At 54.2% G+C, this 27020-nt stretch overlaps 1 protein-coding gene across 2 annotated transcripts in view; it reads right to left on the bottom strand.

Moving 5' to 3' along the window:
* Positions 1–1418: 1418 nt before the first annotated feature.
* Positions 1419–27020, bottom strand: part of ITGA11 (integrin subunit alpha 11) — a 52062-nt gene continuing 26460 nt past the window's right edge. For both annotated transcript variants that reach the window (XM_074601201.1, XM_074601203.1), the window contains 25 exons: positions 26779–26906; positions 25973–26121; positions 25084–25228; positions 24492–24657; positions 21909–21979; positions 20977–21121; positions 18747–18895; positions 18306–18446; positions 17103–17306; positions 16517–16647; positions 15683–15849; positions 14203–14345; positions 12966–13076; positions 12666–12751; positions 10683–10890; positions 8891–8989; positions 7433–7509; positions 6605–6694; positions 5246–5336; positions 5004–5117; positions 3740–3826; positions 3403–3513; positions 2882–2977; positions 2384–2497; positions 1419–2100 (listed from right to left, as the gene is read on the bottom strand). In XM_074601201.1, the coding sequence (XP_074457302.1) occupies positions 2029–2100; positions 2384–2497; positions 2882–2977; positions 3403–3513; positions 3740–3826; positions 5004–5117; positions 5246–5336; positions 6605–6694; positions 7433–7509; positions 8891–8989; positions 10683–10890; positions 12666–12751; positions 12966–13076; positions 14203–14345; positions 15683–15849; positions 16517–16647; positions 17103–17306; positions 18306–18446; positions 18747–18895; positions 20977–21121; positions 21909–21979; positions 24492–24657; positions 25084–25228; positions 25973–26121; positions 26779–26906 (3095 nt within the window). In that variant the 3' untranslated portion in view covers positions 1419–2028. The remainder of the gene's footprint in view (positions 2101–2383; positions 2498–2881; positions 2978–3402; positions 3514–3739; positions 3827–5003; positions 5118–5245; positions 5337–6604; positions 6695–7432; positions 7510–8890; positions 8990–10682; positions 10891–12665; positions 12752–12965; positions 13077–14202; positions 14346–15682; positions 15850–16516; positions 16648–17102; positions 17307–18305; positions 18447–18746; positions 18896–20976; positions 21122–21908; positions 21980–24491; positions 24658–25083; positions 25229–25972; positions 26122–26778; positions 26907–27020) is intronic.

Here is a 27020-nt window from a genome sequence, read left to right as displayed (position 1 = left end):
CACACGCGCACCCCCAAGCTGGTGTATCGTCTTGCCTGCAAGGATGGCTTCCCAAAGCTGGAGGGTATATAGACGCATGCAGACATATATATATATATATATATATATATAAAAAGAGAGAAAGAACATAAAATACATACACACTCACGCATGTGTATAGGCTTATAAGCGACTCCGGAGCCGGATGGCAGTGGGAGGGCACCCCCCACCCCCCCCATCCCTCCACCCGCAGCTGAAGGATCCTGCCCAGCCCTTGCTGACCTTCTCCAAAGCCTGGGGAGGGAGGGAGGGAGGGAGGGAGACGAGCGACTGCTTTTTTCATAGCACCAGGGGCTGAGATGCTTTTAGGCAAAGCTTTGGAAAGCACTTGGTTAATTTTTTTTTTTTATTTCCCCCTAGCAATAAACGGCTGGAAAGGCGCCAGCAGCAGTCCTCATGCGTCCTGCCTCTGTGCTTGCAACAGCCATAAGGAAAAATTGGTTGAGCATGAAGGGCGGGGGGGGGGGAAATAGATCTGCAAAATTTGGTCTCTTTGGGGCCATGGGAGGGCTGGCAGTGCCAGCATTGCCCTGGACTCGTGGAGCCCCAAGCACCCAACCTGATACCTGCACTGGGATTTCGGCTCTCTGGGGTAGCCCTGCACCCCAGCCAGGCCCCCCCGGGACAGCCAAGATGTGAATCAGCCCAAAACTCTGACATTAACAACTCCCATTCAAGGCGAGGATGGTAGCAATGGGGAAAAAAAAAATAAATCAGATTTTCCCCCCCCACCCATTTTATCCAATGGATGATACAATTTTATACAATTTTGCAGCACGCCTTCCTCCGGGCTCACAAAGACCGACCCTCTCTCCCCCACCCCCCAGCTGCGTGTCCCACCCCACAGCATCCCTTTAAAACCAGGCTGCAAAATCCTGCATCCCACAATAAATAAGTGGAGGAAAAAGTCTGAGCCCCCCCACCCCGGTCCTCCTCTGCTGCATCCCAGAGGGGTGTGAGCATCGCCCCCCCGGTACCCAGCCGAGCCGTGGAAGTGGGCTAGCACAGAATGGCAGGGGAGGCTAAGCAATATTGGTTTGTTTTTTTTTTTTAAATACTGTATTTTTAATCCTTAAAAAATACTAGGACAGTATTTAACAAACTTCATTACACATCCGGCGGACATATGCTTTCTTTTTTTTTTTTTTTCATCCATAAAATTATTATTAGCATAAATAATTCTATTATGCAAAAAGAAAGATTTTTGTCAAACAGCACCGATCATCCGGTTTCGCGTGACACCGAGTATGTACAATTATAATACACGTGCGGACCCTTCTGGACACAAGCTCTTCCAAACTGCTCAGTTTGTAGAAAACACTCCAAACTGGGTTTTGATTTATTTTTTTTTTTTAAATTTTTTTTGAATGTTTTTTTTTCTCCTTTGCTTAAACAGGTAAATATTTTTAAAATAAGTATGTACAGCTGGACACTGGAGATTTGCATTAAGGTGCTTTAATTTGCTATCATTTGTATTCAGTGCATTAAGAAGGCGGCAAATTAAAATCTCCACCCAATTGCTCCGGTTAACGAATGCAACGCAGTTTGAGAGCCGGGGCCAGCAGAGCCCGGGGGTTTGCTACAGCTCAGCCTTTTTTGTTTGTTTTTTTTTTTTTTTTTTAAAGGATATTATTTTTAAAAGATTTTTGCAGCCCCGTAGTTTGCTCCAAGTTACTTGGGGGATGCTTCGGTGGCCGCTCCGTCCCCGCGCCACGGCCACCTCCTGCAAACCCAGCGTGAAGCTCCTCTCGCTGTGGCACGGGGCCGCGAGGAGGGGGCTGGGGATTTTTTGGTATGTGTAGGGGTATTTTATTTATTTTTTTGTCGTGCGTGTGTGTGTGTGTGTGTGTGTACTCTCAGCTCGATGCAAACCCGAGCTCAGCACCCGAATCCCTTGGCATGGAGGCGAACCTCTGCTCCGTGACGGGCGAGGGGCTGGGAGGGGGTGAGGTTTTGGGGGGGGGATGACCTGGTGGCCCCCCGGCAGCATCACTCCAGCCCCTGGGTGCTCCGCTCCCGCTCCGCCGCTCGCCGGCGGCTCCCGCTTTTAAAAAATCCAAGCTGTAGGGATTAAAGAGAAACATAAGAAAAAATAAAACAACCCCACGCCGTTACTTCGGCTCATTGCTGGGACCTGCCTGTCTTTTAGTGGGATCTTGCCGGGAGGTTTGGACCCTGAATAGAAATAATACGGAAGTGGAGGTTAGAGGAGCTTTTTGTGATGCCTGGTGGTGTTGAGGGGCTCGTGGGGCTGTGGACACGGAGCTGGGGAGGCCGGGGGGGTCTCTCCACACCTGAGGGTCTCCACCGAGCCCCCAACGCGTGTGGCTTAAGGGCTGCTCACCTTCCAGAGCGCGAGGACGAGCAGGGCCAGGAGCAGGAGGCCTCCTAACGTGCTCCCCAGGATGATCCAGATGGGGATCTGCGACTCCTCCGGCTTGGAGATTTCAAACGTTATCTGCAAGGGAAGAGCATCCAAATACGCGGCTGCCGCTGGGTGCAAGAACCAGGTGGGCAGGAGCGGGGGCGGGGGGGCGGCGCGGTGGTGGGGATGCTGAGCATCCCTCTGGGAGGATGCTGGAGCTGCTGGGAAGAACGCCCACCCCACGCACCAGTGATTGGGCTCAGGTTTTCCCTGTGGAATCCGGTGGTGCTGGGCCCAGAGCTGCTTGGCTCCAGCCACAACTGCACCGAGTCGCTCCGGGCTCTGCAGAGCTGGGTGCCTGGGGCAGGATGGTTCTTCTGCGGGCTGCAAGGTTTTTCCCGCTGGGGTCAGAGCAGGGTTTTGCTGCGTCCCCGGAGCTGCCAGGTCCGTGTGTGACCGTCCTGCCTGGGGGCTCACCTGGCGGCTGGGGTCCTCCTCGCGGAAGATGAAGGGGCTCCCAAAGCGTCGCTGGAGTGCGGCGTTCATGGTGAGCTTCAGTGACTTGAACTTCAGCTGCACAAAGAAATGCTGGGTGTGAGTGTCGGCCACAGGAGAGGACCCAGCACCCCGGCTGGGTGTCGTGGCTCCCCCCCAGCTTAGCATCCCTGCTGGGGATGCTGTGTGCTGCATCCGGGGCGGGGGACGGACGGACAATGCAGATCAAACAGGGAACGTGGCTAAATTGCAGCAAAAAGGACTGCTCAAGATGAAATTCCCCTTAATGAGGTGCTGTGCGGGATGTTGGATGCGCACACCAATAGAATATGTGGGATTTGAAAGCAAAAATCACCCCCCACGCCCCCAGGCTTCCTGGGAGGGAAGGCAATCACAGGAGAGGGGAAAAAAAAACCACAAAAACCCAACATGATTTCATGGTGCAAGGGCCTCTTGGGGGTATTTCTCCTCGAAAGCCATGCACCTGCTTCAGGAGGACTTACTGCTTTCAGAGACTTCATCCACAGATTGCCACGCAAGTGAAAGTTCATCTCCTCGTTGGGGGCTAATTTCACATTGCAGTCGATGGAAACGATGTCAGAGTTGCTGTGGTTCTGCAAGGGCAGAAGTTTGTGCTGTGGGAGCATCGCCGCCGAGCAGGGGACAGAAACCCCGGCACTCACTGAGGGCAGTGAGATCCAAACCCTGGTGGAGTGGCCACACATCCTCCCCCGTGGCCGTGGGGCATCCCCATGCCTGGAGCTTTCTCTCTGGTTTGGTGGCTGCCTGGGGCGGCAGGGCTGAGCCCAGGGCCAGGATCAGGCCCACGAAGGCACCTACCAGGTGGGGGGTGCGGGAGAGGTCCTCCTCGGCAGGCGTCCTCCGGTAGTCGGTGGTGTTTCCCCAGATGTTGCAGGTCGTGTTCTCCTGCAGGAGAAGCTGATGGGCTCCGAGCATGGGGACGGGGACCATGGTGGCTGCCTCCCCGCGTCCTGCCCCGTGCTCAGCACCCATCCTGGTGAGTGGAGGGGATGGGGAAGAAGGACAGGGAACTGCTGGAGAGGGGACAGCAAAGGGCCACCAAGATGCTGAGGGGTCTGGGACACCTCTCTGATGAAGAAAGTCTGAGGGATTTGGGTCTCTTCAGTCTGGAAAAAAGACGGCTGAGGGGGGACCTTATCAACGCTTATCAATACTGAAAGGGGGGTGTCAGGAGGATGGGGCCAGGCTCTTCTCAGTGGTGCCCAGCGACAGGACAAGGGGTAACGGGCACAAACTTGCCCATGGGAAGTTCCATCTCAACACGAGGAGGAACTTCTTTGCTGTGAGGGTGGCAGAGCCCTGGCACAGGCTGCCCAGAGAGGTGGGGGAGTCTCCGTCTCTGGAGACATCCCAACCCCACCTGGAGGCGTTCCTGTGCCACCTGCTGTGGGTGACCCTGCTCTGGCAGGGGGTGGGACTGGGTGATCTCCAGAGGGCCCTTCCCACCCCCACCGCTCTGGGATTGTGTGATTCTGGCACCCCCCGGGCTTTGCCGGTGCTGGTGGCTGAGCCTCTCCCCAGCCTGGCAGAGAGCCCTATCCCGGATGCCAGCCACGTGCCCCGGGGTGTCACAGGTGACACAGGGGCTTGGCCAGCGCTGGCAATACAAAATGCCTCCACCGAGGCCAAACCCATCTGTAAACATGCTGGCTCCTGTGCCGGGCTCTTTCTATCACTGGCACGAGAGCCCCGCGGGGCGGCAGGAGGCTCGGGATGCCCCAGGCTCTGCTCCCAGCCCTCTCACCACCCTACGGGCACTCAAGCCTGCGGTTGACCCCAGGCACCGCTAACGCTTTCAAGACCCTCAAGAATTCATTGCATACTGGAGGGAGGTCTGGCTCGGAGAAATACTTGGACTAAACCCTTTGGCCGCTACCATTTATCATGTTTCCAGCCATGCGAATGCAAAAGGCAGAAGTCCAGGCACGAGCCAAGACCGTCCGTGCAGGTGTGAGCACAGGGGGGGGTTTGCAAAAGGATGGGGTGACCCCGCTGTGGGGTGTCCCTCCCTGGTGCAGAAGGGACCCAGACGTGCGTAACGGGGATGAACCCCCCCTCCTACCTGGTCCACCACAAATTCCTTCAGGAGCAGGAGGCGGTTGCCCGCCCGGGTGGCCACAGGGGCGGTGAGCTTGATGGTCAACCCCTCCACGGGGAAGAAGCCCAGATTCTGCAGCTGCGAGGGCAGAGGACAGAGATGTGTCCCAAGGGATGGGGATGAGCAGGGGGATCCTGGCACATCCCATTTCCGGGATGGTGCTTTGGGGGGAAGGTCCCTCGGCCGGTTTAACACCCCCTCCATACCTTGAAGGTGCAATGAAAGGGGGGGCCAATGCTGTCGTATCTCTCCAGGGAGCTGTTGGACCTGATTTCATAGTAGTCCAGGCTCGACGCCCTGTTGCGACAAAGGATGACAAGTCACGAGGTGGGCTCGGCCCAAACAGCCCCTCCGCAGGCAGGTTCCTCAAGGAGAGGACTTGAGGTCTGTCTGGCCCCATTTCGGACAGAAACTATGGCCTGGCTCCACTTTGTGCAAAAAAACCGGGGGATTTTCAGGCTATTCTGCTTCTGCAGCATTTTCCCTTTTGTCGTAGAATTTTTCTTGCTTTTTTAATATAACAGAGCCATCCAAGGCCCCGGTCGGCAGTTTGAATGTCCCGTATGAATCTCGGGAGGTCAATCACATCTCTGTCTCGCAGCTGGGAAGGGAGGGAAGGAGCCAGGACCGTGTGACGGGTGCTCCTGGGACCAGCCGGGAGCGCCTGTGGGGGGGATGCACGCTCGCCACTGTCACGTCATGGGGCACGTGGCCCAAACCCCCCCCAAACTCTTTGAAATGATTTCCCCTTTCTTTCCCACCCCCCCACGGTACCCACATTTTAATTTTTTTTGTGCTGTTGCTTTTCCTCCAAATTCTCCCTTCTCCCGTAAGAGCGGTTCTGATATTGGTTAAATTGAGAATCCCCTGATTCCCATAAATTGTAAGTATTAAAGTGATTTTATTTTCAGTGCCCCACTGCCTTTAGTGTAAAATAAAAAAAAAATAAATGACTGAAGGTCTCAAAAATCTGCTAAGAATTACAGCAAGCAGTGCCAGGGAATGTGTTCTGGGATCCACAGTTTTTTTTTTTTTTTGTAATCAGGTTAATAAATTATCGTCTGTGCCTTAGCTCCCGGCTCTCCTTGGACCGAGGATGCTCTCTGCTTTAGTTACGGTTGATGCCCAAACCCTTCCATGCACATCCCTCAGCCGAGCTTCTGGTGAGACGATTTTTTTTAGTGGGCTGGCTACCAGCCCAGGCACTGGCTAGTAACACATGTTATGAACATTATTACCTACAATAAGTACTTTTTCCCCTTGAAAGAAAAATGGCCCTCACGCCTATTTAATAACACGTGCGCATTTAAACATTGTGCGAGCGCAGCAGCTTGTTGCTTCTCGCTGTTGATTTTTCCAAGGACCCGCTGAGCGGGATGCCCCTGATTTTATGGTTCCTTCAGCCCCTTTTCTAGGTAAATTCCACAAATTAAAGCTCAGTTTGCACTGGGCTCTGTTTGAACACAGCTCTCACGGGGCCAGCACTGGTTTTCCCGAAGGATGCGTGTGTGTGTGGTTCCCCCCCCGCCCCAGCAATGAGTTGCATCCCCTTCGGAAACAGGCACCTGGTGAAGAGCAGGTCGGCTTCGTACTTCAGGTGAAAATTCAGGTGGGCGAAGTTGTCCTCCTTGGTGCTCTCCTTCTCCTCGCTGTCACTGAAATGGGCGAGCAGGGGTGAGGTGGGAGCTGGGTCCCTTCTCATTTTTTTTTTTTTTTGGGGGGGGGATGGGTCGTAGGAAGCAGGTGGGGAAAGGCTGAACTTTCGCTTTTTGGCCAAAGTGTAAAGAAGAAGCAATTTTATTCGGTAACTTTTATTAGCCCAAGGCCATAAAAGTAGCTCATTTGGAGACAGGTTTCACGCCCAGCAGCCGTAAAGCAGTGCAGCAGCCCCGGCAGAGCGAATCCTCGGCTGCGCTAATAATTGATGAAAATGAAAAAAAAAAACAAACCCAAAAAAACCCCCACCAAACCCTAACGAGATTTCCTTCGGCTGTCAGAAAACTTCAGCTGTGCGGGGGCAAGTGGGTGAGGAGAATTTCGCAAAGCTGCCAGGAGATATTTTTCCTGGGAGTGTTTGCAGTTGTGAAGGTGGGTAAGAAAGCGGCGGTGGCCGGAGCCCCTCTCTGCTTGGCGCAGACCCCAGCAGTGGCTGCACGGCCTCCAGATACACAGAAAAAATGATGGATATAAATATATAGATAAATAAAAACAGCCTGGTTTGCGAGTACTGGGCTGCACGCTCTAACAATCCATGGCAATCAGTTTTCCTTGTGGTTATTCCCCGAGTAAAGCCTCTAGCATCACCTATGGCAATGGGAGAAGGAAACCCAACCCAAGCCGGCGGCATCCCGACGACCTCGCAGACACATGCAAGGGAGAAAGCAACCATTAACCTGTTGGCGATCAAGTAGATCTCCATGCTTTGAAGGAAAATCGACTTGCTGAATTCAAAATCCAGACGAAAAGCTACCTGCGGAGGTTGGAAACAGATTGGAGAAAATATTAAGGGAAAAACCCCACAGCTGAGTGCCGGCCAGGAGCTCTGTGGGTGCGAGCATCCCCCTGCTCCCATCGGGAGATGCTGCCGGGCTTTGGGCAGAGCCTCGGCTTTCCAGGGAGAGAAGAGGCCCCGCTGGGGATTTGCAGGGTTTGCTCTCAGCCCCGCACTCTGCATTTTTTTATTATTTTTTTTTTTTGCTCGGAGATTGGGGAAGCAAGCAACCCCCCCCCAGCCTCTGGATGAGAAACCCTCCGGGGGACCTGCAGCGAGAGGCCGCTCGGTCCCATCTGCGGCACGGGGTCGGCTGGCGGGGGAAGGCAGCCGGAGAGAGGCCAACAACAATAAAATGTGATAAATGTCACATCTGCAAGAGCTGTGGCAATGACCTCAAACTGTCTGGGACTGCACAGCTGAGTATAATATTAAAGCTCCTGCTGCTCCCCGGCCAAATTTCCATTTCCAGCTTGTCTTTGTTTTGGCAGGACCTGGACTACCTGATGCCACGCAGATGCATTCTCAGCCCCCATAGGTCATGGGGAGTCAGGCTGCTGCGCTCTCGTGTACAGCCACAGGCATCTGAGAGGGCTTTTTTGGGAGCTTTAAAGCCTTAGAGAGGTGCCTGGAGCTCGTCCGTCATTTTCAAGCTTCTGACAAGGAAAGGCTTCAGACGGATGCGGCGGTTGGAAAGATTTTTCTCTTTAGATCCTGCTTGTCTTGTCCCGTTTTCCCGCGGCGGGGGCAGGACAGGCAGGTGGGATTTCACAAGGTGCCTGCAGAGAGTGGCCCCGGCGAGCAAGCTCCTGCATCTCCTCGCTTTCCCTTAATGCTGCACGTGACGTTTCCAAAGGGTTTTACGGCATTTAAAACACGGTGTTTGCTGGACCTGGGCTTATGCCCAGCGCTGGCAACCTCTGTGAGCTGCGGTCTGCAGGATGCCACCAGCCCGTGGGGGCTTGGGCAGGCTCGGAGGAGGGTCTGGATGGACCCCGGGTGCTCAGAGCATGGAAAATCTCTCAGAAGAGGGTACTTCATCCTGCGAGGAAGGAGCTCGAGGAAGTCACCAGAATGGTTTGAAGCCAACATTAAATTGCTCCAAAGGACTGGAGTCAAATCCTTTGGCTTGGAGGAGCCGGGCGACCTCCGAGCATCAAGGCAGCACGCTAACCATCCCCGGCTCCCAGACAAGCCTTTCAACCACCGGCAGCGGACAGAGAAAGGGAAGAACCCAAAATTTTATCTTTAAAAAAATCCTGTTCTAAGAGGGACGGCTGCGGCCCTGCGGCCGTGCTGGGGGCAGGGGCCTCCTGTCCCGTGGGTGAAGCCTCACTGGGGCAGGAGGGAATAGCTTTACCTTGGCCTTGGCTCGGAAGAAGGGGTAGCTCACATTGCACACTTTCTTGTTGGGGTGCTTGTCTTCAGTCATGCAGTCAATGTTGATGTCCGTGTCATCCTAAAATGGGACGCGAAGTGTCCATGGCACCGGGCACGAGCCCTGTGACCTGGCTCTTTATGAAAGCAGCAAACACACACACACACACACACACACACACACACACACACACGGCTCAAAACAGGCTTTAACTTTTGGAAAAAACCAACCAACCCAACCAACCAACCCACCCACCCCGGTTGTTGCAGGCTGGTAATCCTTCCCAAGCAGCAGAATTTCTAGGGTCGTTCCTGGAGAGGGCATTTCCAGCAAGCAACTTCCAGCTTTCCGATTTAAATCCCCTTAAGAAATTTAACTACAGCAGTGAATGAATGAACCCGAATATTCTTGGCACTGTAATTGGGAAGAAGAATATTTTCCTGTGTTGGAGTCACAGGGAAGCATCAAGAGATAATACGAGCTGTTGTTCTGCATGGCCACCAGCTAAGCAGTAATATTCAACTCCCCCATCCCGACGACCAGGTTCCTGCTGCTCACCCCCAGGCGGGCGAAGCTCCTGCCCATCGCAAAGCCCAAGCACAGGCTGGGGTGGGATGGGATGGGACACCAGAAGAGGTTGTAGCCTAGTTGCATGCAGGTGTCTGTCCCCACCGTGAGACAATGAGCTCTTCCAGTTTTCGGCACTGTGTTAGACCCCGTAAGGGTCTTGGTTTGAGCTCCGGCCAGTAGACAAGTCCTAGCCAGGAGCTGAAGCTACAAGGAAAATGCCTTGACAGCCATCAGCAACGGCCTGGAGCTTTCTCTCACTCATCTGCTGAGATTATAGACTTTCTGGGGGCCACAGATACTTTTTATTTGTGTCTCTATACAGCCCCTGACGCAAACATTCAGCCCCTCTGGTTGGCAATTTGCTTATTTAAAAGCAGCAGCTGGCAATTTGCTTATTTATAAGCAGCAGCAAGGAGCCCGTTAGCGGACTGATGCTACAAATATTTCCTGCAACCGCCGCTGCGTGCTGCTTTCCGTTACCGGGCATCGCAGGGTTCCCCCCTGCCACCTCACTTAATTTGTAGTAATCTCTCCGAAAAAATGCGTTCGTCTTATTTTGTGGGCAGCCTGCCCCACAATTTTCCCTTGGCACGGCTCATAGAAAAACAGAGGCCGGACATGGGATCTGCGGGCGGGTATGAAGTCACTGGTGGTGGTGGTGGGGGGGGTGAGCGAGGAGGGCTCAGCAGCATCAGCAAATTTCCCAAACCTCGCGGGGGAAAAGGGAGGAGTCGCACTGAGATGAGCATGTGGCGGGGGTGGAATATTGGGGAGGGCACCCAGGGCCTGGGGATGGGCTCACCCAGGGGACGAGCCGTAGAGAAGTGGCATCGCCCGGCTCGATGCTGAGCTCGCGTTATCAGCCCGTATTTCCAGGAGTTATATCTCAGCTGCAAAAATTCATCCCTGACGGGACCTTGGCCACGCGCAGCAAGTATTTTTAAACTATTGGAGCAGAAAAATAAAGAGGGAAATAATTTCATCTGCCTTTGACCTTCTTTCAGGCTCTTAAAATTCAAACGTTTTTGTATTTCCAAAATAAAGAGCTGAAAGGGCTGTAAGTGCTTAGAAACGACGCCAATAAACACGTCTGATTTATGAGGAATGGAGACGTTTTTGGGCTCTGGTTTAGGACACAGCTTTCTCATCCGGCCGGGATTAGGAGCGCCTCTGGAAAGCCCCGGATATCCCCCGGCAGCCTCACCTTGGGGATTAAGCTGGCGAACTGGAGGTTCCTGGAGAAGGAGATGTTGAGGACTGTGCTGTAGGCGTTTTCGCCTCGGTTCTCCAGCGCCGCCTCCACGGCCACCCTCCTCCTGCCGCTCTCGATGACGAAGATGGAGGCGTCGAAGGAGAGGCTGAAGGCCGAGCAGTCCGGCGGTGCCCTCCGCAGAGCCCGCCGGCAGAACTCCCTGCGAGAGGAGGGCAGCGCTGCGGGCAAGGCCTGCCGAGCACCCCCCGGGGACCCGGCCCCAGGAATTCCATGTGCACGGCGTGTAGGATAGTGCAAGGAAATCCCCGCTCTTCCTCTGTTGTGCTGCTACGGAAAGAGGAATCACGAATTCCTCCCACGGGCCATCATTTTGCTGGTGATTTTTGGCTAATGCTGCCTCGCTCTCTCAGATGCTGAGGGCACTGGGACACCTCTCTGATGAAGAAAGTCTGAGGGATTTGGGTCTCTTCAGTCTGGAAAAAAGACGGCTGAGGGGGGATCTTATCAACGCTTATCAACACTGAAAGGGGGGGTGTCAGGAGGATGGGGCCAGGCTCTTCTCAGTGGTGCCCAGCGACAGGACAAGGGGTAACGGGCACAAACTTGCCCATGGGAAGTTCCATCTCAACACGAGGAGGAACTTCTTTGCTGTGAGGGTGGCAGAGCCCTGGCACAGGCTGCCCAGAGAGGTGGGGGAGTCTCCGTCTCTGGAGACATCCCAACCCCGCCTGGAGGCGTTCCTGTGCCACCTGCTGTGGGTGACCCTGCTCTGGCAGGGGGTGGGACTGGGTCATCTCCAGAGGGCCCTTCCCACCCCCACCGCTCTGGGATTCTCTGTGACCCAGTTAGGAGCTTTGAGTGCCGTTGGGATGTAAAGAAAAAAATAAATCCCACACCATTAGCAAAGGGTAGGGCTGGCACCGAGTTTCAGGCTGGCTGAGCTCTACCTCCCAGTAAGATTACTGGCACAAACTGCAATGGCAGCGTCTGCTTTTACAGACTTGGCGGGTGTTTGCGCATTGATTTTCTTTACGCAGAATAAGAAAAGGAAAAGAAAATATAGGATGGTGCCACCTTCAGAGCCCCACGGCGGGGCAGCGAGGGTGCCAGTTTGAAGGAATAGCTCTATTCCAACAAGACACCTCAAAAGTGGTTTTCTCAGCAGAAATCACCTCCGCACCGGCTGCTCTTGCAGGGCACGATCCAGCGCCCGCTGATGCCGTTGGGAAAACTCCACAGGCTTCAGGAGGAACCGGACTAGAGGTCTTGCACCCTGGTAGACCATGGTGTTTGCCCATGGTTATTCGTAGGACTCCAGCCGCTAAATTCCGGAAATCATCCCCTTCCCGCAGCTCGCTGCAACCTCCCGCAGCACAGCCCAGCCAGAACCAGTCATGCCCTGGGTCGCAGCCCCAGGGACCGAGAGCTTTACGGAGCTTTACAATAAATGCTGAATTATGGGATACAAGTAATCCCCAGGTAGCGGTGCTGGCCAGGAGCTTGGTCCAGAGCCCGCTGCCATCGATGGGAGGTGGAGGTTTGGACTCCTGTGCTCCTAGATAACCTTTAAAGCTCTTTAAGTGATCAGATGTAGTGTATAATTATTTCTGCTGCGTGAGTCAAGCCTGTAATTGCCAAGTGGGTAATGCCAGCCTTGCACTTATTCCCCCCTATTATTTTCTGATTTGTCTCCCTGGGGCTCATCACCATGGCATCAAATATTAGTTGTTTTGTGGATTCCCTGAAAAACCACTGATTCGTTCCAGGCAGGGAGCAGGCAGAGTCTCAGAGACCCACTGCGAGCCGAGGTGCCGAGGAGAACCTCGTGGTGGTGCTGGAGGAACCTTATGGTGGTGTTGGATGAAGGACCAGCTGCGATGGCAGAATCTAGGGAGCATGGGTTGGGGGGGCGCCTTTTGGACCCCCTCCAGTTTGTGATACTGGTTGGGAGGATGCTCTGAGCGACCTACTCACATGGCACTGGGCACATCGCTTCTGGCATCCAGGACCAGGTCAGGGACGCAGTGCTCATCTTCATTGCACCCGTTCCAGAAAGGGACCTGAGAGGGATGACAAGAGCAGCTTGGTGACACTTTGAGCCCCAGTTTGTGCTCCAAGGAGAAGGGACACAGGCAGCGATCCCAGGCTGCAAACACATTCCTATCACGGGAGGGAGCAACCCGAAGATAAAGAAGCAAATGTTCCATTGGGCAACAAATCTGCTGACCAAGCACCCAATAAGAGGCACCCTGGGAGGTCGGTGCTGCTACCTACCGAGACCTTGAGCGAGGTGGGCCAGCTATCGTCCAGCATGGGGCCGTTCTCAGGGTGCTCCAGCTCGTAGTCGATGGAGAACGTCACCGGCTTCACGTAGTCAGCTGTGTCCTGCGGCGGACAGAAAGCATCCTTGAGAAGGACAGGGCTCCTGCTCGTGGAGGGGCAGCATCAGAGAGCGAGGTAAGGCAGAACTGCAGGCAGGTGTGATTATTTTATGAAATAAAAGCTTTGCAATCTTGTATGCTTGGTGTGTAATCATCCTGCCTCTCCAGCTAGCCCCTACCGAGGGACAGGGACAACCCGAGCTCGGCGGTGCTACTCAACACCCATCTGACGGTGCGGGAAATGCTGCACCCTGGGGACGCTGCCTCCAAAAGACGGATGCTCTGGGATCACTGACCCTGAGCCAGGCTCCCAGGGGACGCAGGACTGTCCTACAACCCTGACCTGGGCCTTCTCCGGCCGGTAGCGACGCTGCACTTTTCCTGCAGCTCTGTGAGCTTTTCCCATGCATTGCCCTGGCCGCACGGGGTGCAGTTAGATGCTCTGAAGCGAGATGCTTCTTGGGCTAAATCACAAGCTCCATCTCGAGCTCCAGACTCAAATTTCCCAGAAGTTCACGGCAGTTCAGGCCAGGGCTTGGGGCCGGGCCAGTCTGGCAGCTCGACCCTCCCTGGCCTCGGCAATGTTCTCATCATTCACTGGGAATGTTTGATTTTGGCCAGGTTTGTGCATCAGCTGTTCCCCACCAGCAATGCAGAGGGTTTCGGTGGCTCCTGCACCCAGGGAGGGGGACCCTGATGGCCAGAGGGGTGCAGAGGGTGAGAGCACTGGGGACTGTCAGGGAGGCATTTGGTTCCCTAACGGAAAAAAAAGAGTTTTCTCTGATTTTGGAGCAGGGGGACCAGCCTGACCTGCGCATCATGAGTGCACGCCCTCCCTGAGGGCACGGCTAGCGGCTCGTGGACAGCGCGAGCTGGGGCTGCAATGAAGTCAGTGCTTGGGGACCCCGCGGCAGCTGCGTGCCAGCAGCTCCATCCCTGACCACATCAAACCCAGCGAAGAAATCCAGGATGGAGGATGAGGCTGGTTTCCAGCCATTATGGCTCCTCCAACCACGTCCCAGCACATCGTTGCTTTGCACATGGTGGAGAGCATCTTTGCCGGGGCGGCTGCCTCTCCTCCGGGGGCTGGCCAAGGAGGAGACCCCAGCCTTGTCCCCTTTTGCACTCACCAGGACGTGGAACTGGAGCCTGTCACAGTGCTCCTGCCCAGCGAGCAGCACCAGCCCCTTCTGCGTGTGCCGCTCTCCGCTCTCATCCAGGTGAGCCCGTGGCGTGTACCTGCGCTCGTCGATGGTGGCGTTGTACCGCAGCGCTGGAAGGAGAGCAGCGCCGTCAGGGCTTCTCCCCGGGGTTACCACCCTCACTATACAGTGACGCCGGGGCAAAAATGGGCTTTTGCACACTCAAGCCCCTGTCACCCCACTGGGAGGAGCGTGGCAGGGAGCGCGCTAAGGGAAAACTGGGAAAGTTGGGCTAGAGTTGTTATTGCCTGCTTCTAACAGACGTTTCTTTTGGGCAAAGCATCCGCTCTCCAGGTCAAATAAGGAACTTGAAAAATGCATTATCCAAAGACGCTGTGTAAAATCTGCGCGGGATATACACTTATTTGCCTCTTATAAATGCACATGCTGGCCTGTACCAGTTCTGGAGCTATTGTACCCCAGAGCACTCTCCTCTCCCAGATGCTTCACTGGAAGATCAGTTGCTTCCTGCAGCGCTGTCGAAAAGAAACCGAAGGTCCTCGACCCGGTGCCAAGCCAGGGTGGGGGTGGGGTGCACAAAACGTGGGTAAGCAAAGAGCAGCCATCAGCCCCCAGCACACACCGTCCACCAAGTGGCTCTTCTGGGTAGAAATCAGTGTAAAGGTAAATAAATGAAGGAAACCCCACTCAGTTTTTTTTTTTGTCCTGCAAGCTCTGCAATGATAGCCGTTAGGAGGAAAACACTGGATTTAATAGTGCAACTCAAAATTCTTGCTCTAGGGGATGGGAGCTTTTCCTTTGGCTTTACTCGGGACCCAGGTTCCCTCTGACAGCGTTTGCTGCCGGGTTGCAGGGGACGGAGCCTCCACCGATTCCCCCGGCTCCAGCTGAGTCACTGGCATCCGCCGGGCAGGCTCGGGGTCACAGCGACATGCGAGGGTTTAAAAGCAGAGCTGGCCAATAACTTCACGGAGGTTCCCCGGGATATTAGGGAAACGTGCACATATGGTCAGCAGCTGCGTCCTGCCGCGGCAGCGGGGAGGATGAATGAACTCCACGGGACACGGTCCGGGCACGTCCTCTCCTGTCCCGCTGCCCGGTGAGGCGGTGGTGACACACCCGTCGCACGCACCGCAGCAAGGCAAGCTGCGGGAGAGCTTGGCGCCAGGGCGTAGGTGAGAGAAAAGGCTAAACACTGGCAGGGTGGAGTTCTTGGGGTGTTTCTTGGCACTGCTTAACGGCAGAGCCACCGTCCCTGCTGCACCGGCCAGCACAGGGACAAATTTGTGGGTAAAAAGGGATGTGGCAGATGGCAACGCGCACTCCTCCAGACATGCCAAGCTCCTGGACGGTTTCCCTTGGCAGAAGCCAAGTGCTCCTTCGGGGCTGGAAACCTAAACGACGCATGAATTGGGTTTTTTGTCGCGCGAGCAGCCGTGCCGCTTACCCAGGCTGGCCGTCTGGAAGTGAGCCGAGAGGAAGACAGCGGTGAAGCAGACGAAGGCCGACATGCAGGTGGCATCCTTCCCGTTCCGCTTGCAGTCCTTGGTGAAGATGTTGATTTTGGAGGGCTCGAAGCGGATGCTGGCGTTGATCTGGACCACGCTGCGGGACCTGTGGGGCGAGCAAGGGACGGGAGATGTGCTGGGGCACGGGACACCCGCAGACATCTGCAGCAGCTTCCAAAAGCCTCCAGATTCATCCTTTTCACACTTTTTCACCCCTTTTCCCAACATCGAGAAAGTGCTGAGGAAGACGAAAGGCCACCACAGTGTGCCGATCTTCTCTCAGCTCATCTATGCAGGATTTGAAGAATAAAATCTCTTGCACGTATTTGCCTCCCTGCTTATGACAGTGAAGCGGCTCAGCACCGAGAGCAGGATTTGGCACGCAGCACTTCCAAAGGCAGACCTCAGGGTGGCCCATCTCTGCTGGGCACAGCTACCCTCCATCCTAACAGCTTCAAGGGACTTTCCAAACATTAATCTATCTTTGCAAATATTAAATTCTTCTTATTCAATAAGAGCAGAGGGAGCCTGGGCAAATCACCGCAAATGGTTTGAAACTTTTGGGGACCTAATAACGAAATTCAATGCAAAACCAACTCTGATGTCCTTCAAGGGTCCAAGCGCATTGAAATGCCATGGCCCTCCTGGGCGGGGGGTCATTATTGTAGAAAGACGGGTCAGATTTTTGGGGCATCCGTTTCCCCCCCCTCCAAATGTCAATATATTGCAATGAGCTTTGGGCCGAGGAGAGTGCCAAATGAGATGCAGCTAACCACAGCAGCACGGCGTTCCCCAGAGAGCCGACGGCCAAGTCAACGAGCCCGTCTTCGTTCAGGTCCAGCTGTCCGTGGATGCTGCATCCAAAATACATCAGGCCTGGCGCGAGGTCCGCAGCTGCTATCCGCTGAAAAGCAAAGGGGAGAATCCAGGCTGGTTTCCAGCCGGAGCATCCCTGCCTGCGAAGGAGGGGTTTGCCACGCCGACCTCTCCACCTTGCTACTGAAGATGCCCCTTTCCAAACGATTGCACCAAACATAATTTTCCAGGGAATGACACCATCCAGAGATTTCTACTGATTTACTCTGCATGTTTACTGTGTCTCTCACAAGTGTGAGAAATATTTTATCTATAGTAATCCATTGCACAGATTGCTAAGCATTGCCCCTAATTTCAAGCATGTTTTCCATCCCCTACGTTTGCTTTGTCTTGGACCCCTCACAAGAGAAAATATCCAGCAATAATAATGAACAACACGGTACTGCATGTGACTTGATTGTGCTCTATCAGTCTTTAAAATGGGCACAAATGACATTTATTCTGATGAAGGATGGGCACGACGGAAGCACCCGAGGGCTGTACCTGCTTGTACTTCTTCAGGACGGTGTCTTTGAAGCCGAGGAAGATGTATATGGCTCCTTGGTGCTCGTCCTCCAAAGGCGCCCCGACGACAAGGTCGTTGTAGGAGTCCTGGTTGAGGTCGGGCACGGCGGCAATGCAGGAGCCGAAGCGGGAATTCTGGTAGCTCTGCAGATCTACAAGGGCACCGCTGGAAACGAAGCGGTTCTGCCGGGCCAGCCAAAGAGAAAAGGCAAAAAAAACCCCAACCCCAAACCCATCAGCAGCAAGCCTGGCAAGAGGAGAAAGTCCTCAACGGCAAGCAAATATGATGCAATTTCTCTAAGGAAGGAGGTTAGAGCCCTCCTGGCGCTGTGGGACTTTCTGCTCAGCATGTCCTTGGGGACAGACGAGCCCCATGCCAGCCCCACGCCTGCTTTGCCTTTCTTTTATAGCAACCTGCATAAATAGTTGCATAAAAAAATTGTGCCTTAGATACGGGGACTCCCGCTGCTCTGGGCAGGCTCTGCAGCCTTGGATACCGAGCGTGACCTGCTCGCTGCCCCAGATGCCCCCGGAGCCTGATGGATTTGGCTCTGAAACTGCATTTTGAGCCAGCTTTGAAGGCAGCAGGAAAGCTGGTCCTGCCCCAGAGCGCTGGTGCGTGCCAGGGAAGGGGACAGGGGTGGCACATGTCCTGCCTGTGCCCTGAAGCGACGGTGGAGGGACCGACCTTGCTCCCAGCCATGACCCTGGGCAGGAGGGTGCGCTTGGAGGGAACGGTTTTGGGGGAGGCAAAGTGGATGGAGACTGTTTGTCCAGAGAGACACCCACGTCGCAAAGACCCCACCACGCACCCCGTGCATCGCCTCCTCAGGGCCGGGGAACTCGCCTGGCCGGGAGCAGCGAAGCCTCGAGACGAGGTGGCTCCACTCCAGCAGAGGCTGGACGCCCTTCGCTGGCAGCGAACAAACCCCCCGAGACTGTTTATAAACAAGGAAAACAAGACAAATCCTCCCCGAGCCTCGCGGCAGCCACAACAGCGAGGCGCTGCCAAGCTCCACTGCCTTCGCACCGTGCCGCCGTGCCCTGCGAGGTTTGGTGGGAGCTGGCGGGTGCGCGCTGCCCAGAGCCACCCCGGGGAGGTGACACGAGGGGACACAGTTCCCGTGTTAATGCCTTGTCCCCTGCAATGTCCCCATCTCGCCCTGTGGTGCTGCCACGTACCTCCCGCAGGGTGTAGACATAGACCTTCCCCCTCTCCCTGCCCTCGCTGAAGTACATGGGGGCTCCCACCAGCAAAACATCGGTGACGCCGTCGCCGTTGACGTCGAGGGAATTGATCTCGCTGCCGTAGTAGGAGCCGATCTGGAGGAGACAGAGGAGGGGATGGGAGCAGTGCTCCTGGTGGCTAGGGGCACTGCCACCCCCCCGGTGGGGACCGCAGGGACGTTCTGAGCCCCATCCCTGCTACAGCCACGTGGTTTGGAGCTGTGGGTACAGAGACAGCCAGGACGTCCCCAGCTGCCCATGGACGCATTACACTGCTGAGCCGTTTAAACAGAACTATTTGCAAAATGAAGGCGGGGGGGAGGATTTATGGAGGAGCCTGCGTGCCAGGTGGAAAAACCTGCGCAGCATCCTTGGCAGCGTGCGCCCCGACGTTACCTGCTCGCCCTTCAGCGCCTGGTGGATGGTGAGGTTTCGGTTGTTGTGCATGCTGAAAATGATGACTTTCCCGGTGTGGTTGAACCTGGGTGCTCCCGCGACGTAAATCCGCTCGTGGTCGGTGGATATGACGGAGGAGACGGTGTAACCTGGAAGGGGGGCGGGCGGGGGGTGAGGATCTGCCTGCCTGCTCCCAGCCGCTGCCCGGTGATCTGCTTTCCATTAGCCCCCAGCTGCTGACATAACTCTGGCTGCCTCCCAGATCGGGAAGCTGGAAACCCAGATTACTTCAAAGATAAAGTCATTCAAACAAAACCCAGCGCCCTGACCCTGGGCTTTGAGCCGCCTGCTCGGGTCCTACCTACACCCCGGGCAGCGCAGCTGCACCAAGAGTTTTGGCACCGCTGAACACAGCCGGTGAACCCCGTGAAAAATCCTTCTCTCATCGAAGTCAAGTCCAATTCCCGACCTGATTAAGTGTTTTATTTCATGGCTTGCATCAAGTTAAAGAAATGCTAGCAAGGTGTGTGCACGCTGGGAGCCTGCGGCACCCGCTGCACGGAGTCTTCGAGACCCTGGCAGCTCCGCATCTGAAACCAGGCGTGAAAGACTTTGCTGATGCTTGACATTAACATTCACAGTCCAATAAAAGCCACGAAGCCATTGAGACCGATGCTCACAAGTCCTTATGGAAATAACCCTGTGCGAGCGAATGACCCCGAGCAATCCCCCTTTCCCACCCAGGAGGGTTATTTTCTGTGCCAGGATAACTGACCCCACACATCGCATGCCGGGCTGCGGCACTTACTATAGAATTATAGAATCAGAGAATCTTCATGGTTGAAAGGAACCTTTGAGATCATCGAGTCCAACCATACACACACAAAAAAACCCTACAATCTCTGTCACTAGAGCATGCCCTGAAGTGCCACATCTAGACGTTTCTTAAACACCCCTAGGGATGGTGCCTCAGCCCCCTCCCTGGGCAGGCTGGTCCAGTGCCTGACCACTCTGTCAGTAAAGTCATTCTTTCTAATAGCTAATCTAAACCTCCCCTGCCGCAGCTTCAGACCGTTTCCTCTGGTCCTGTCATTATTCCTGTGGGAGAAGAGGCCAACACCCACCTCTCTACACCCTCCTTTCAGGGAGATGTAGAGGGCACCACTTCCCCATGTGCGTGGCACTCAAAGCATGGCCAACCATGAAGCTGGAGAAGATCACTTGGGGTCACATCCTATTGAATTTTTGAGTGTCTCCAGGGATTATCAGGGTTTATGGACCCCTTTCCCTGGGTACTGGCCTTACCTGGGGTCTCTGTCTACCTAAATATTCCCTTCCTGGGGGGATGTTCCTAAACCAAGGTTGATGGTTGGACTAGATGATCTGAAAGGTCCCTTCCAACCTGGGCAATTCTATGACTCTATCAGCTTGGAAAGCCCCAGGTCCTGGCGCTGGGTGAGCTGGGCTGCTCTGCAGCAGGAGGGACTGGCATTTCCTTAATATTTCTGGATTTCTTACTCCAGAAAACAGGAAAGAAAGATCCTAGCCGAGCTCCCACGTGCGGTCACGGGTACCCCTTGCACAGCCACAGCCGTCCCCGCTCCAGGTGCCTGCAGCCGAGCCCCGGGGACACTCTGCTGTCGCCCCAAGAGATAAGCCGCGTGTCCCAGGGCCTGCTTGTGTCCCCAGCGGAGGGAAGAGCCCCGACACGCCGGCGAGCAGCCCCACAGCATCCCGCCCCGCTCCCTGCCACGGGGCAGCCCGGCCTGGCACGCACCCCTCTGAAGAGAGGCTTCATTTTGCAAACCAGGCTGATGTTTTTACTCCAGGCCTTCAACAGCCGCACATGGAACGGATTAACCCAGCAGGTATTTCCTCCCTTAGGCATGAGATTTCATCAGTGCTTTTTTAAACCATTCCCGTAAGCGCTGTAGGTGACCTGGGCTGGCCGGTGTCTGAGATACTTTGGCATTTAAATGGCTTTTGTGCTGCATGCCGTGGTGGACGCTGGAGTCTTCCCAGGCGAGGATGCTCACACACGCTGCATCCCTGAGCGAGGGGCAAGACAGGTCTCACGCCAACCGGAGCTCGCAAACAGCCCGGCATGGCACCACCTACGCTGGGAGCGCTGGCTGCTATTACTCATTGGAGAAATACGTTGTGCTTCCTATCGTTAAGTGTAAAATCATGAATTCGGCCCTGGCAGGAGAGCCTCATTCAGTTTTCTTACCTAGATACGCTCCGTGATTTTTCAGCTCCTCCGGGAACTCCTGGAGATAAGATTCCCGCAGGGGGATGACCTTCCCGCTGCTGGTTTCCTTCAGGACGGCTCCATTCCAGTCGTAGGCACCCACTGCCCCCAGCAAGATCCCGTCCTGTGGGAGAGCAGGAGTAGTTTGAGGGTATTTCTTGCCAAGTGGAGGCAATTCTCCCCCACGCTGCCCATACGGGCAAAGCCGATTCACGCTGAGATGGATGAGGGGACCTGATGGGAGAACACGTAGGGGGGTCCCTCAGAGCCCAAATCCTTGACTGTATACTTATTGGAGGCTGCAGAGTGCAGAAAAGAAAACCAGAAAACAGTCCCTCCCAGAAACTGCATGTTTTACAGAAAAGGGGAGAAATCTCACCAATGGAAAAGAAAAAAAAATCAATACAAATAATAATAATAATAATAAAAAAAACCCAAGCAAACCATTCTCCAAAGCACACCTGGAAAGATGGAGATATTTAAACACGCCGCAATGACATTTCACACCCTCTTCTTATCTTTTCAGCGTGCTCTTCCTCCCCGGGAAAAGCCCAAGCAGAAATTCCTCCTGGCTTTTCGCTCGGACCCGCCAGCCCACAGAGCCCGGGGGTGGGAAGGACCATCCCCTGCATCCCACCACCGACACGCGCCTTCCCCCGTGGGGGGACCCTGCCGCAGGCTGGTCCTAAGGCAGGCACTGGTCTCCCAGCAGCTCCCTTCCCCACGGGATAAACCAGCAGCAACAGCGTTTTCTTCCCGTTCTTCACGTTAGCAATTTAGCTTCGTGATTAATAACTTGCCCAAAGCACCCGTCTCCCCACCTGCAGCTGCCAGCGATGATAAAAAGCACAGGGCCCCCTCTTGCACAGGCAGGAGCCAAAAAAAAAAAAGCCCCACGTTTACTCTCTTACTTCCACAACGTGTGATGAAAATCCAGTCTGGGACATTTCCAGTCCAAAGGAGATTTCATTCTTGTTGGTTCCTTAAAAAAAAAAAAAAAAAAAAAAAAAGGAATTTGTATTTGATGAAGAGCTTTGCTTTCCTGGAGGGGCTGAGCCTCGGTGGGTCGGGGTGGGATGAGCGCCCACCTCCACCCCACCTGGGGCACAAAGGGCCTCGGTTGCCATAAATGTGCTTTTCTCCCTAAATCACCACAATTACACAAACTTGTGGTGTTAATAGGTACTGGGAGCTCTGCCCCGGTGCAGTTCTCTCCTTCTGAGACCCACAAAAATGTGGGTTTAGAGGATTTTGCTTCATAAGTGCAACTGGGTGAAGCTTCTCACCCCAGGGAAGCTTTCTTCCACTGAGAAGCATCGGGCTGGCCGGACCGGCATAACTGGCAAACTGGTGGGGAGTTTTTGAGCTGGTTTGACCAAAATTCCCCCAAACCCCAAGATGTTTAATTTCCAGTGAAAGCCCTCCATCTTCTGTCTCAATTGTTCGTCCTGGGATGTGCTTTTCCTGTGAAATTTAGACAAATTTAGTTTTGGAGACTGACAAACTTGTCACAAGGCGGACAGAAGCGCCGTCACTTTGAACAAAAATATTTCTTGATATTTAATTTCAGCCAATAAAACCCAAACCTCACATTATTCCCATAACCCCGCAATGCCTAACATTCCAGGGAGTCCCTGGCCATCGGTGTGTGGGGTTTTTTGCCCGCTTATAGCCCAGCTGGGTTTGAATGGAATTTGATGGGTGAGAAAGACACTGACACCAGACACTGACACCCAGATGACCCGCCCTGTGCCAAATTTCAAAGGTTTGCTGTAAATGACAGGGCCATCACAGCTCTGCGAATAACTGTTGCAAGAATGAGGGGGTCACCTTTTGAGGAGAAGCCGTCTGTGCTCCTGATGTTTTGAGGGATGCAAACCACTCCAAATAGAGACATCAAGGCCAGGCTGGGTGAAGCTTTGAGCAGCCTGGGCTGGTGGGAGGTGTCCCTGCCCAGGGCAGGGGGTGGAATGAGATGATCTTTAAGGTCCCTTCCAACCCCAACCGTTCTTTCTATGATTCTATGATATAAGAAGATATTCAAAGTGTGACTTTAGGTTCTGGATCAAAGCCTGGCAGGGAGGACTGGTGTGGGTGGGAGAGAAGAACCGGCAACGCCACGGCCAGCGTGGGCAGGATCTCGGGAGCAAGGACCACACGCTTCTCCAGCCAGGTTTTGTGAGGGCTGACGCTGCCTCGGGGCAGGGGGCTGCGCTAGACGCTCCTCCAGCGGCTGTTTTCTGCAAGTGGTTGTACTGATTCTGGGCAGTGGAAATTCACGTTTCCACGAGGTCACCAGAAAGGCGCCTGTTTTAAAATGTTTGCATCTCTCCTCATTAGTTCTCTTACTTATACGCGAGAAGAAGAAAAACAAAGTGAAGGAAAAAAGTCACTTTCTCCCTCCAAAAGGGCTTTCTCTAAGTGGGGCCAGACAAAATCTCTTTGGTCGCCCCTGTTAGTAGAATGTCCCCCCGTTGCCCTCAGCCGAAGCTGCTGCTGCTGCATTTTCATGCATTTGGGATGTCTGTATGTCATCCCAAACATGGTGATGCGCTGAGGATACTAAACCAGGGAAAAAGGGACAGCCTGTCCCTTGGAAAGCAGAGCCCTGAGAGGTGGGCAGCGCAACCTGAGCAATCAGGCTAGACTTTCCTAAACACGCTCCAGGAGCTAGCCCGGGATGGGGACTACTGGGGGGTTGGATGCAGCCACCTAATTCTGAAGGGTGGGAGAACGAGGCTCAATATCACCTATTTTACTAGTCAAGGTGCTCAGAGAGCTCCGAAAGTCTAAGTGCTCAAAGTGGGGGCTGGTGGGTTGGTTATTATGCATGAGCATCTTGCAGGAGCAACGGTACATTGCATTGAATAAGCTTTTAATCTGCTAAAGGAATGGAGATGGGGAGGTTCAGATGGTAAATTAGGCTACTCATTCTTAACAGGGAAGAGAAAAACATGGCCAGACCATGAAAACATCGTCTGGAAGCAATGAGCTGCCCGGCTTTCACAGCAGCAGTATAGGGAAGCAGCTCTGGGGGCAGTTGGAAGAGGACAGGTGCCTTCATCCCTCTTGGTGGTTGCAGATCAAAGCCAGAGTCACCTCTGCAGCAGACACCTTAACAGAAAAATGTCTGATTCAGTGTGAACTGGATAAAACGCAGCGGGAGTGGGTGCTGCTGCAGAGGGAGGCCGTGCCCTAACAGGCTGCCCAGGGAAGCGGCAGAATCGTCATCCCTGGAGGGATTTAAAAGATGGGTAGACAGAGTGCTTAGCGACAGGGTCTAGTGATGGTTTTGTCAGTGTTGGGTTGATGGTTGGACTCGATGATCTGAAAGGTCCCTTCCAACCCAGGCAGTTCTATGATTCTATGATTCTATCAAACAGATATCAGGGAAACCATGGCACAAATTCAGCAAACCGAGGACCGACAGCACATCTGAAGTAACCTGCTGCAGCCCGACCGGCCGGGATGTGTCAGGGAGCAGCAGCACTCACCTTCCAAGCTAAATATCCTCTCCCCCAGCGCGTCCACTATGTCTTTGAGTGCTGCTTCATCTGTGACATTAAAGAAATGCTTGTCATCTGGGTCGCTCGCTATAAATTTTATCTCGTTCAAAAAGGCTTCGGGATTGATTCCTCTTCTGTTATAATAACCCAAGACCTACGTTTGAAAGAGAAATGCAAGACTCAGGGGTTTTCATGCGATGGGTAGAGCCATCCCAAAGCACCTGAGGGGTGTCCATATGGAAGGAGCCTGACAGTCTTGGCATCTCCCATTGTCGGAGCAAACCAGGATTTGCTGTAATTCCTCCAGGCAGCTCCACCTGTGCTCCCCTCATGGAACTGGGGTGCCCGGTGCAATGCAGGGTCCTGCCTGTCCCCGGCCACAGCTCCTGCTACAGAGCTGAGCATCCCACCACCTCCTGCAAAAGCAGGACCAGCAGCAAGGAGCCCTGCGACCGCGCTGGGAGCGGCGGAGGTGGGCTGCACTGCCGGCCCTGGCGCACTGGGGTGCATGGGGCACCGCCGAGCTCTGCACGGCTTCTGCAGCCGTTCAGCGCCGAAAGGTCCCCCCTCCACCACTTACCGCCACCGCGTATCTGGTGACATTGTCCTTCTCGCTGTCCTCAATCACCTTCTCCAGGTCTGGGCTGTCGTGCGACTCTCCATCTGTGATTACAATCATTACTCTCTTTGCCCCTTTCCGGCCACCTTTCTGAAACGCTTCCGAGCTGCAAGTGAAGAGATGCCCTGGGCTGCTCAGCCTCGCCAGGGGGGTCCCGGCCCGGCTCCCACCGCCGTGTGTCCTCCCAAACCCCCCCGGCTCCCACCGCCACGCACCCACCGAAACCCCCGTCTCCCACTGCGGCACACCCCATTGCCCGCACCGTACGGCACCGAGCGGCGTCGGGTGGGCTGCCAGCCCCTGTGGAGGTGCAACGGGATGCAGAACCCTGGGGAAACATTTTAGGACTTTAAAAGGGGATTTTTCCACCAAGGGAGCTGGCTTCTTGCAGGAGAGGAGCCTTGAATTCAGCAAAATGCCCTAAATCCGCAGCAGGTCGGGCTGCTGTAAAAATGCACGGGAGCAGGGATTTGTCCCAGATAAGGGAGGAGCTGGAGGTGTGGGTCGGGGCTTTCTGAGCTCCCTGGGCTGTGGCAGCCTGGGGTAGGTGGCATTTGGGGTGGCTTTTGGGGCCTGAGAGCTCTTCCAGAATGAAGATTCATTTTCCGAGCCTGTCTCTGTGCCCTCCTTCTGGTCCGGCTGTGGCCAAGGACTAAGCGGTTTTGCAAAGCATCGTTTGTAAAGCATCAGTTAAAGACCAAGCGGTTTTGCAAAAGCATTTTTAGCCTGGCGGTATCCCCTGCTTTCTAAGCAGCGAGGAAAAGTGAAGGGGGAGAGAGGGAAGGGAAAAAAAAACCCCAGTGATTTTAAACTTGTTATCGAGAGGAACAGGAAGGTGAGGGATTTTTACCGAGCAAACTCTATCCCATAGGCAGTCCTGGTTTCTGTACCTCCTCTTTGCTCTATGTGACTGGCAGCCGCTACCACGTCTTTTACAGACCTGTAGTCATTTAAATGAAACTCATGGACGACGTCTTCTCCATACTGAACAACTCCGACCTAGGGATTAAAGAAATATCACCAAGGACACCAACAACCCGCTGCATGGTGAGTGCCTGCGACACAACTAGCACGTTTCGCCGATCGCATGAAATAGCATCATTAAAAATCAATCACTCTGTCCCAATTTGCTCCAGTTTTCCCAATTGCTCCCAAACGCTCAATTTTGATTCTATTTTCACCCCTGCGTGGCTGCCCCTGCCCTCCTATAAAGGTTTTGGGGTGATGCCGATGTGCTGTATCCACAGCATCTCTGGATGGGACCCAGTGGGAGATATTTGTGCAAATTGTTGAGGATATCTCTGCCCAAATCCATGCCCAAATCAGCCCACGATCGCTAACAGGGAGAGGATGGAAAGCTCTTCACAGCTGCAACAAGCTGCTTCGGAAGAGGGCAATACTTCCACATTTCCACATGATTTCATCCTCCCCATGCCCGGTCAGGGTGTGGGATGCCGCTCTCTCCATCGCTCATTTAGGGACATTAATGTGAGCGTTGTTTCCATGGGCTCAGCTTTAAAAATCCATACATTGGAAGTTTATTATGAAAAAGCGTGGTGCCAAATTACAGCGTATTGGCAGAAAAGGGACGTTGAAAACGGCCTCGTGAGTGTGGCCAGGAGACTCTGCCCGACACGGGGGGATGCAGGGGCTTACTTGTATCTGGCCGGGGCCAATATAAAATTTTTTCAAGATGTTTATCAGGAATTGCTGAACTTCAACCCAAGGATATATGCTGTTTGATCCATCCAGAACTATGATTATGTCCATGTACGTCTGGCATCCTGTGAAAAATACGCAGTATGTTATTGAAAGATCTTGGCAACGCTTGTAAAGGGGAGATTTATGGCTTCATTCCTCACAGTCAGGTACATGCTCTTATGATTTCTTTGAAAAAA

This window comes from Larus michahellis, chromosome 9 (genome assembly GCF_964199755.1).
Source record: "Larus michahellis chromosome 9, bLarMic1.1, whole genome shotgun sequence".
Lineage (NCBI taxonomy): Eukaryota > Metazoa > Chordata > Aves > Charadriiformes > Laridae > Larus > Larus michahellis.
The sequence above is the reverse complement of the archived record's forward strand: the minus strand, read 5'-3'. Positions and strand labels throughout refer to the sequence as shown.